At 36.9% G+C, this 12,020-nt stretch overlaps 1 protein-coding gene across 5 annotated transcripts in view; it reads left to right on the top strand.

Moving 5' to 3' along the window:
- The first annotated feature begins 4,947 nt into the window (after positions 1-4,947).
- Positions 4,948-12,020, top strand: part of Chat (Choline acetyltransferase) — a 50,150-nt gene continuing 43,077 nt past the window's right edge. For 2 of the 5 annotated variants that reach the window (XM_070308972.1, XM_070308973.1), the window contains exons 1-2: positions 10,875-11,067; positions 11,384-11,448. In XM_070308972.1, coding sequence (XP_070165073.1) covers positions 10,902-11,067; positions 11,384-11,448 — 231 coding nt within the window. In that variant the 5' untranslated portion in view covers positions 10,875-10,901. Of the gene's footprint in view, positions 5,038-7,857; positions 7,915-10,873; positions 11,068-11,383; positions 11,449-12,020 lie in introns of those variants that run through there. The other 3 variants (XM_070308974.1, XM_070308971.1, XM_070308975.1) reach the window with 3 other exon arrangements.

Consider the following 12,020-nt stretch of genomic DNA (forward strand, 5'->3'; position numbering starts at 1 on the left):
TTCATAAATTATTAGAAATAATTAATATGTAAATTAATATAAGAAAATATTAATATAAAATTATATTTTCTTATCTATTTGAGAAAAGGCAAATATTTAATTGATGTTTCTTTTATTCGGAGAAACAAACAAAATTAACGAATATAATGTATATTGAAAGATTAGAATTTTTATAAATTATACATAGTATAATTAGGTACAGTATTAATTCGCACGCGGAAACAATAATTGCAAATAAAACGTTTATCGCTGTTTATCTCTCGAACAATCTCTCGAATAACATCTGATATCGAGTCACAATTTTCGTCGTGCGACCGTACCATCAAAAACGTTCGTAAAAGTGAACTACCCAACCTTATGAATAAAGTACGCGTATGTCATTCGGTACACAACGGCGGTTCCAGGCGACGAAAACGACGACGACGACGACGACGACGACGACGACGATGAGGTTTCCGCCCTTACGCGTACTGGTACCATGTTGCGTTATGGGTATCAGCCTGCCCATAAAACGGCATTAGCGCTTCCCCCCATATGCCGCCAAGTTTATTCGAACGAGAAGGAAAGGGCGATTCTCTCGTCGTCGAGGAGATCCGTTGTCCTTGCTTACACGCCGACGAGGATCGCTCGAGGGTGATTGGTAGGCGCTGGTTATATAATATTCTCTCTCTCTCTCTCTCTCTCTCTCTCTCTATTTTATTTAAAATATGAAAAATTATATACTACTTTCTCTTTCATGTCTATAAAAATTTAGAATTGAAAGAATAACGGTTAGGTGAGTTTTTAAATTCCCGGTTTGATCCGATTGCTAGATAAGCAGCGAATGATTTTATTGTTTTAATCAGAGCACGAACAGCGTTAATAAAGACAGTTTAAAGTACGCAAATATAAAATAATCAGTTTTCCGGATCAATCGACATCTTATTTAATCATTACATTTACCATATGTATATAATGCTGAATATTCTATGGCATTTATATGTCGAATAAACGCAACGATAGAAAAAAAAAAATAAGAAAATTTTAGATTAGTTCCGCGATCGTTTCAGCACTGTAAAGATTCCTCGCTATCCTATATATACCGCGTTAAATCTTGCAAGAACACAATTGACCTCGGCGGCACTCGAGAGAAACGAGATGAAACGATCGCATCCACTTTGAACGACCTTCAAAATGGTGCTGGTCGAATACATCCTCGCGGGGTGAAAGGCTCTTTATCGAGCAGGAAAAAGAAAAAAAGCCACGAACGTGATCGCAGCACGCGGGCGAATAAATGGCATGGGGACGCCGTTCCCTCCCATCTTCTTCTTGCCCGGGGCACCCCTTAAGCCTGGTCCACCCCGATGGGGTAATAGCGGACCGGCAGGGTGGCCGCAGTAACGACGCGTCGTCAGTTAATCAAGCCATTTCGTTCCTGCGGGATCGGAATGAGGATTCGGTCATCGATTTTCCTTCGGCCGCAGTCGTGCAACTTTCCCAACTTTGCAGAGAATACGGCCGGAGAAAGTTGCCGTTCTCGTCTCTTCTCTCGCTTCAAGACAATCTGCACGTTATTTTGCGGTTGCCAGTCGAACAGCGAAGAAAAGAGAAGAAAATCCGGGTTCTCTCTCACGAAAATATGCGACGTATAGTTAAGCTCAAATTTAACTATCTCTATAATTAAAGTTTGGATTATAATAATATTTTAATTATAAGACTCGAAACGGGAATTCAAATATATACTTTATTGACATGAATTTAAATAATTTACTTATCGTTAGCAACTTTATGTAAGTTTAGTGTCTTCTCGTTTAACGAAGGCGGCAAAATAAATATAAATGTATCATTTATATCGTCTCGCGAATATCAATAAAGGCATACGATATGGAAATCTCGTCGTATAGCGAGGTAAGTTTTAACACACTTATGGAAGTTTGGCTCGTCGTGGAACAAGATCAGAAAGTCTAACGTTTCAATAGACCCACTTTTGCAACTTTCCTCTTATGATCCTTTTAGAATTTGAACTTTAATAAATATAAACGAGCTCAAGCGCTTTGTTAATAAAATTGGACGAAAAAATTGTTTAATCGCAATTTTTCTGGTTTTCGCGTCGCATAAAATGTAATAAAATCTCTTAATTAAAAATAATATTAAAATATATTTACAATATGAAAGAAACATAAAACATGGGTTTTCCTTGCGTATGTACTTCGTTTAATTTAATTACACAAAAATGTCTCTCTCTCTTTTTCTGTCTCTCTTAAAATATCCTGTATTATATTACATATCATATTAGCGTTGTTAATATTAATTTAATGTATTAATTTTATATTAATTTATAAAATAATTTATGTTTAATATGATTAAATAATCTCATGTTAATTTATTATCATATTAATATTAATTCTATTATTGTATTATTGTATTATAATAATGACATATATTTCGTACTACGCGTAACATTAATTTTTCCCTATTATATTATCGCATTTTCATGAAAATCGGGAGAAAATGTCTGTACATATCTGTACACCGTATGCACAAATAGAAAAAACCACGACTATTCCTATGCGATGTCAACTCGCTCGGTCAACCAAAATCTCTGAGAAGATCAAGTGACGAAGTGTCCTCTCATCTTGCTCATACTACCTGGAAGACCAGTGGGATCTTCCTCGGTGGTCACCGCGATGATACCGCGAGGTGTACCTCGCTCGAGTACCGAGTGTATTGTCATTGAAATTCCCGGACGATTCCCTTGGACGTCACCAGGGAGAAGGAAAAGGGCAAGCTCCGCGCACAATTTCCGCCCATCGGGGGTTTGACGATCGAGGGACGAGCCCCAGTTCCGTCGTAATCCCGCGACTGAAAGCCTCGTTTAATATTTATGATTTATTTCGGTTTAATTCGACGCGCAAACTTAGAAGCGTATTTGTATTCTAGCGGCTGGCTCGCTCGTCGCCGCGCTCGCCGTCAGAGCGATTTTAATCCCTTGAGAACGGATCTTGGCTCCAAGTTCGCAGTTTCATTCCGCGATTCGAGGAGAAAATGTTCCCCGAGTTCTCCTCTGAATATTACATTCTATTCTATTCTGAATGCGCTACAAGCTTTCGCCGCTTTGTCACCTTTTATTTTTGTGTGTATATTGTGTATATAAAATCTCCGTAAAAAAAAAAAAAAAATAAATAAATAAAGAATTATACTAACGTAAAGTCCACCTTATAATCTCATTATCTATTTGCATCCCTTAAACGCAATTGATTAAAATCTCTTCTTCGCAGTTCGGAAGCTGTTTATGTCTCAAGATTATTTCACATCTTGACAAGATTCGAGACGAGAAAAATATTATCTTTCGCGATGTCGCGCACGTCGTGATGTTTTATATATTATATTTTCCTTATTAAATTCGTTCTGGATGGAATTGATTGTCTTCGTTATCAACAAGACGCGTGTTGGGTAACGTCGCAAAAGGGTTAATCGACGGAAGATCCGATAATACACAGCGATACAAGTTTCAAGAAGGCGGCGACGGTTTTAGAATCGCGCGGCGGAATTGTCGGCGTTATTGTCCCGACAACAATGCGCGATAGAAATGCCTTCACCCTCGCATCCGGCGATCCTAGAAGCCTAGGGGAGAGAATTACCCTCTGCATTAACTCGCGTAATTGAGATTTATTAATCCGGCGGCCGGTTAGTGGCCGCGCACCAGCCGTATCCTGTTTTCCACCCCGACCTAGGTTGAGGGAGGAAGGGAGGGGGAGGGGCGTAACTTTATTATTATTATAGGTAGGATTTTTCAGGGGCAGGAGAAAGGCATTTGTCACCTTAAATGAATAAATGATGTAGAAAAGTATTTATTTCGGCAAATAGAGATAAAGATATATATAAACTATTGTATTATATTTCCGATTTATCGCATCTCTCTTTACATCTTTCTTTCATTTTCTTATTTTAAATATCTAGATATCTTTCCCGAAGAGTAAATTTCAATCGTTCATAAAATCGTGACATGATAAGACATAAAGAGTATACATGTTCGCAGAATAATATGGTTACCAGAAGTTAAGTTACGACAGGGCGTAAGCCTGCGGGAAAGTTTCATATTGCTAGATTAAGCGTTCAACCTCCATCTTGAAATTTCTCTCTCTCTCTCTCTCTCTCTCTCTCTCTCTCTCTCTCTCTCTTTCTCTCTGCTTTGCCATCTTCTCCGTTAGCGTCTTAAGCCGGACGGCCCTAACATAAGTTATAGGCGCGACTTTCATTAAATGGTCCGATGACGGATCACTTTGCTTCGTTTATATTAAAGGCGGTGCTGAAACACAGGATTTAGGCGACAATATTACGATTTCTAGAGGCACGATTGTCCTTAATTCAAGACTTCCCGGCTACGTGACTACGATTCATTTGCGCGTTATCGGCACGACGATGGTAGCTTATGATTACAACCGGTCTGAAGGGAACATTAAAAAATACGCTGCAGTTCGACGATCTTTAAAAGTATAGACAAAAATTTCATTCAATAATATTTATGTAATGTAAAATTTTACGAAATATTTTAAGGCAAATAGAATACGAATCTTTTATAACATTGATTTAATATAATATATAAGTTTCGTATTTTAATTTAATTGCGTATAAATATTCAAAAGAAAAATCTAAAGTTTTTCTATTATACTTATTTAATCTCCGTTATAAAGATTTCACTATAAAATTTATATTGATAATACATAATACCAAGAGAAATTTTTATTTATAGAAGTCTCAATTTTTTTTTTTTTTTTTTTTTCTTTTTAGGTTCAACTCTGTATTGTCTGTTTTAAAAGATATGCACTTTGCATACTCAAATGTCACTTCATTATTTTGTCAGATGCTAGTCGAGCCACTTTTCGAGGAAACAGATGGCACATTGCACGCCGGATGAGAAATGTCCATCGATATATAATGCAATTTTGTTTCTTGCTTCTTGCAGAGGGATGGCGAGACTCGGTGTTGGGGGCCCCGCGTCGTTTATTGGTGACTCTCGGCAGTCTCTCCAGGGACAGCTCGCCATGTCCTGCCGCGGTAAGTCACCACTTTGTTCATCCTTTATCAACAAAAAGCCCTACTGAAGCGATGATTCTTATTTGCCGTGCTGCGACAAAGCGAGATATGCCGGAAGGGACTGGTCGATAAGATCTGGAAGCTTTATCTTGTCGTCTTACGACAATAATAATAAAAACTAAAATATCATGATTCTTGTGGAAACGAAAGGAAAAGAACCACGGAATGTAAACGTTTAGAATTTAAATAACATAATTTGAAATATCGTTTGAAATATTCTACGTTCATTAACCGCTAAGATTTTTCTTATCTTTATTGCTTTTTATTTATTTCCGCACTCAGTATTTAAGAAATTTTAGAAAGAATACTTCAATGAGTTTTATTTTCAAAAATTTTATGAGATCAATAATTTTTGTTTCATTAGCATTTACACTCTTTTCGAATCATTAGAAACACTGTATGAACTTATTATCGCCTTTTATATACGTTCGCGTTTTCTCTTTCAAGGAACTTTTATTCTTAAAGCATAAGTAACGCGAAGCTTAAATTCTCGTACTTTCTGGTCTACCTTCTTCCATTTTTTGATTTTAAAGTGAACGAATCGGAAAAAATTGTATTCGCAAAATTTGCGACGTATCCGTGCGCGAAATTATGATTGTGTCACATATAAATTTCTGCAACATCAGAGCGAAAATCGCGTTGTACGTGGGATGTATCAATTTTTATTAACATTTCGACACACACGTGGTGCCACCGATTGTGTCGTCGAAATTTATGGCCTCGAATCTTGCCACGAATCGTGTATGTCTATTGCGCTGCCGAGTGAATAAATTGTAGTTTTGCAGTAATACAATTGCATTTATCAAACGCCATCGACATTTTTTCGACAACAATACATTACGTCAGTTCATTTTTTCTTTTTTATAAATTATTTAAATATTGAACAGCAAGTAAAAAGTACGGTCTAATATTATATATAAATGTTGCAAAGTTATGTGATAATTTGTAGATGGTGTAATAAATAGATGTTCGATCGTAAAATGAAATGAGAAAATTAATGAAATAAATCCTGGAATCTCGCGAAGAACTTCGAGCGAGATTCAAAGGCAAATTCGAAAATCGCTTTCCGTTTCGAAAGCCAAGCTACTCGGTACCTGCTTTCGCGAGAGTTTCACCTGATCCCGCTCTGCGTGCATTCGCGAGCAAACTCCAACGTTATGATCCACGTGCAATAAATTCTCCCCTTGTCACAGTCTCTCTTCACCCCGCACGCATCTGTCGCGTTGGTAACGAGATCGTATCTGACGCGACGTGCCGCGTGTCATTTACATACTCTTCAACCCCGAGGCGATGTACGCGGGACGCGCGGGGGTGTATCGTTTGGCCTTGGTTTGATTTACATCTCCAACACGGGGCCGAGGATCAGTCGTGCCCTCGAGGTGACGGATACGGGGATTGGTATAGATGACGGAAAGAAGCGCTCGCGCGAAAGTCTCACCTGCAGACCGCCCGCAGGAAACGAGATGAGATGCAAATTTACTTATGAAATGTATCACACTTTCGCTCGATAGCATATTTCAACAATATCGCGTCTTTTTATATATATTTTCGTCTTATCCACAATATTATTTTTGTCGTAAAAATGTGCGCATGTACATATAATGTATATCCAAAAATACAAATATAATAAAATAATTAATAATAAAATGTAATATAATCGTATATTAGAGCATTTTTTTAATCTTCTTATATTAATTTATTATTTTTCATATTTTTTAATATTTGAAAAGTGTAATATACTCCGAAAGAATATAACGGGTTTCTTTCTCTTCGACAAATAAAAAAGAAGTTAAAAATATATGATATATCAAGAAAATCTCCGATATACATATCTTTGCACAATACGTTCACGATGTAACTTTTCAAATTGAATATTTATACATCTACATAAAAATCATTTATTATATTGTATAATATTCTTTTCGTGTACCAATATTATTTATCGATCTTTTATAACTACGAAATACTCGAGAAAATCGCGAAACCATATTAAGGATAATTAAGAGAAGAAGGAAGAGAATCCGGCCGAGTTACTGCGCGAACTTTGAGCTGCGCTAATGCTCTACGACAGACAGAGAAGAATAAGTATGTCGATGCACAAGTTGGGATAATAAATTCCATTAGAGCAAGAACTCACGTCCGAAAACGCGATCGCCGTTAGCCGGTAGAAAAGTACCGGACTTTAGTGGAAATGTCGGGGGTAAATTGTTGGCGCAGGGAGAATCGCCCGCGGAAGGTTCATCGGCACAACTTTCCTTCCGGCAAACTTTTCTCATGCATGGCTTCCCCTTAAGGGAAACTTTAGCCGGAAAATCCCATGCACGAATGTATGTATAAACGCGAATGTGTATATACAAATGCGATATATACGTACGAGTTATACACGCGACATAATTATCTATGCACATACTGAACGTGTATCATCTCTAACTTTATTATTTAAAATATTATTTATTTCTCTTTTAGTATTTAGAAGAATATTCTTTACAAAGTAAAGTGTTGCTTATTTTAATCTAATATTATATTTTTAACAAATTTCCATGTAACAAGGGTTGCAAAAATTGTGTTGCTTTAATATAATAAAATTAAATTGTAAATTGCGTTTTAAAATATCGTATTTTCTAAAAGTACCTCTAAATTATCTTATTCGATCAAACGCTAGAGCATTAAATTCCTCGCAAGAATGTTATTTTAATTTTAGTATCTCATAACATTTTAAAATATTAAATCTGATTTTACTTTTCTATAATCTTCTAATAAATTATCGTTCGCGGGTCGCAGGTGCCGTCCAAAGAAATTGTGGTAAAGCCCGCCACCGACTACGGATCATTCGATAAGGTTGAGTATCTCTCGCAACTTTTCACCTCGCCTCCCTTAAACGCGAGATGTGCCGTCACTTCGGTATTAAAGTTCACTCACATATTATGCGAGCACTTTATCGCGCCCACATGGCCATATACGTATTTCCCATAGCTGTCATCTTTATCACGCTATTCGTGCAAATTGCATTACGAATAATACGGTCAATTCAATTGTTAATGGCATTGAAAATAAAATCGGTTTACACGATGCTTTTAAAATATAATGAAAAACTAACGAATAAGATACACATAATTATATGCACATAAAAAAAGTAAGTAGTTTAATAGATCACTCGTGATTTACACTACTACCCGTTTAATAATTATTAGAAGAAATTGTATTAGGGGAAGAAGATATATATATATATATATATTGTATATAAGAAAAAAATATTTTTCTAGGAAAAACTTTTCAATAAATTGGTTTCCGTGTTTCAAAAATTTCACAGCAGAGTCTCTGTTAACGAAAACTCGAGCTAAACGTTACATTTAACACGCCAGAATGTGTATACGAGTTTATAAATTTGAATCCTGGCGCGTTACATCGATCATTGCTTATTCACCCAAAGAGTCTATAGTAAGTGAGATTCCAGACGCCCATAAGAAAATTACTTTCGCGAGATGAAGGCGTAGGAGAATAAGGAGGAGGATGAAAGAGCGAAGAGGGTTGGAGATATTCGCGGCTCGTCACTTCCAATATTGGTTTTATATTGGATTTTCGTTTCTTGCACACGACGCGTCTTTGATTTCAGCTGCTTTAAAAAAAAAAGACAGCCCAATTTCGAATTTTGCTTGCTCTTTCCGGAAGTATAAAAGGGCGCGCGCAGGAGAGGTACGATAGGAATAAACGCACGGCCAGTGGGTCCTCGTTATCGATCGCCAAACCAGGTGTTACCACGCCCAGATGTCAATTAAAAACAAAAAAAAATAAAAAATCGCGTGCCGATTGACGACTCGATTTATTGCACGTTGGCAATTAAATCGAGAGAGATTGAAATTATCATATTTATTAATAATATTATAATTAATAATATTATAATTAATTAAAAGAGTGTATACTCTATGCAAATAAAAAATTCGAAACTTTCTAGTTATTTGTTTTATATGGCATAAATCGCTTATCATAAAGGATAGAAAACACAATTTTTCTTTATGTAAATATTTTACACGAGATACGCGAGCGTTTCTATTCAAAATAAATTTAATTGAAGCTTAATTACTTTTCATGCGAAAGGCGCCGCCCGCTTGTAAATCAAAATTCGAGATCGCTTGACATCGCTTGGTCAAACGTGATCGGGATCGCGATTCGTGATCGCGGCACACGTCGACGAGTGGGGCTTAGGATTGATGTTAAGCGGCGAGCCGCAAGTCCACTTATTCTACCTGAATGCACCCTCAATCCCTTATATTGTATTAAACACGGCCGAGCGGTTGAGCCTATCTACGAGTAACATGCGATACTAATTTACGTGTTCATAGCAATTGTATTGAATCTTAATATTCACAATTTTTTACAAACGATATAAAATTTCAAAGTATTATTTTTTACAATACATTTTTCCATCTCATGCTTATTATCAATAAATTTGGAGAGACTATATAATGATTTCTGCGCCAACAAAAGTATCGAGAGTCTCCATTAACTTTAAACTCGCCTGCACGATTCTTCTTAAGGATGCACCGTCATTCGATGATTGTAAATAACGCGTTATCGCAAGATCCGATAACGACTAATTTATTTACGAATCGCCAGGGTGGTGCACGCGTGAGTCACGTGCCATCTGTCATCCGCTATCCGCTTTATTATGACACGTGGAGTACACTATGTCCTATTATACGCGATGACTGAGTTTTTCCTCGGCTCTCCTTCATCCCCGCGAACGTGAGTCGACAAATTTGCGAACCTGTCGATAGGATTGGCAATTCGGGATAATTGTCGAGATTATTGACAAAAAAAAAAAAAACGCGATAATGAATTTTGTACTTTTTATTTCTTTATTATATTATTTTACTTCTTTATCTTATATTTAATTGCGTTGTCACTTTTAGCGAAGCGTAAGATAATACACAGTAGAAACAGCCGTCAAGAGTCAGACGCAGGAGTTTGCAAAGAATTTACTATAATTGTTAGCACAGTTTTTTTACGCATCGCTCGATACGCGAATCTTTGTTATCATTTAGCATAATATTAGAGTAAAATCTGTTATCTTTGTCGGATAATCTTGTAAGCCAATACGAGCTAATTACGATATTAAAGGCAACCCGACGCGACTAGTAAATACCAGCGCGAAACGCTCTCGGAAATCAAAGCGTTTCGTTGACGCTTGTAACACCTTAATGCCTTTGCTCGCGATAAGCACCGTTTTGGCAACTATGAGTTTGCAGTACGATGAGATGTCTCGAGATGTTGATATCCGGTCGATCCATTTTCGTTAATAAGCGAGATCTAGGGAGGGAGTTCTCGTTTTGAACTTCAAAGCGCGGACGAGTGTCGCTAACTAAACTCCGAAGCGGCCAGAAGCGAGAGAGAGAGAGAGAGAGAGAGAGAGAGTGAGTTTGCCGTTTCCAATCCGAGTCCATTTCGTGATTAAGCGCAAACTTCTGAAGCAGCCCCCCAGGACGCGCGTAAATACGCGCAACATGCGTTACGTGCCTCCTATTCACGAAAGCGCGGCTGACCCTACTCGAACGAATAAATACGAGAAAGTAGCCAAACTCGAATCTTTCCTTTTACCATTTCATTTATATTATTTATATTACGTGAATTTACATGGAAAAAAAGATTCTACGAAAAAATAGAAAAATAAGTTAAATAACTTTAAAATTACATCACTCACTGTAGAGAAAACCCATTATGTATTTTGTTATATAAACTTTCAAGTTTTATATTGTGCTCCTTCTACGATATTACATGTATCTTTTAATCTCGGCACATTTAAGGACTGGATTGAGACGATCCGGTAAATGTACGACGAGCGGGACGCTTTCGAGTGTTTTAAGACGTTTAAAGTTGCACGAGCGAAAACAAATCATCGACGAAGGAAGGAAGGAAGGAAGGGTCTCCCCAATAGGTCTCATCGATATCGGGTTGCTAATGGTGTAAGCCAAACCGGCTGCCATAAAAACGCACGTTGGTATAATTGAAGGGTGGACCGTATCGTTATCTAGCGACTACTCTCTCTCTCTCTCTCTCTCTCTCTTTCATTTTTTTTCTCTTAGTTTTTCTCATCAATCCATTCCTCTCGTTTCCATCACTTTCTCACTCTCTTAATTGCTCGCCGAATTATTCCCCGACGTATCTAAATCGTACGGAAATTTATGCTTCCGGACGCGAACAAGTGCCGGACGTGTCCTCATCCGTCGTTATCAGCGCTAATCGAATGTCTTACTTGCAGCTTCCGGATAATATCGCGCTCCGAGCGTAAAGAGAATGAATTTTTCCACAGATAATAAAGAACGTTGCAGACATCGCGGATCCACAGTTCATAATTTCTTCTCTTTAATGTTTAAGGTAGATATCCAAAAAAATGTTTCATTTCTCTCAAATTATAAAATTCGCAGCGTATTATTTTATCATTCAAGAATCGAGACTTTTCTCGAAGCAAAAAGTAATTCTTAATATTATCAATTTTCAACGATTAAAAAGAAATTACATTTTTAAAAATATTATAACATTATTTATTTATTCTTTGTATTATTGTATAATACTCTTTACATTGTAACTGAAAAATCTTATTTCTTTTTCTATATTTTCAATCCCGATTTACTACACAAAAAAAAAGAAAAGAAAAATGAAACAAGAAATGGGGTTGTGAAGTATGCTTACTCATGCAACGCAAGATATAACTACGCTCCCCTGGGAGCTATTCACTCTTTAAAAAACCATATTAAATCGATACACTGTATTAAAGTTCTCTCAAAAAGAAATCAAGCAACGACGGTCACTCCCACACCGTCATTATCGAACAAAATCGAATGAGTTTTAATCAAATCAAGTTGAATCACTTGTCGGAGCAAAATGGAAATATCACACGTAGACGTGATTAATTATTCGCCAAGCACTAATTTTCGCTTAAATATACT

This window comes from Polyergus mexicanus, unplaced genomic scaffold, assembly GCF_030449975.1.
Source record: "Polyergus mexicanus isolate NDT 795.1 unplaced genomic scaffold, iyPolMexi1.0 SCAF_16, whole genome shotgun sequence".
NCBI classification, from domain to species: Eukaryota; Metazoa; Arthropoda; class Insecta; order Hymenoptera; family Formicidae; genus Polyergus; species Polyergus mexicanus.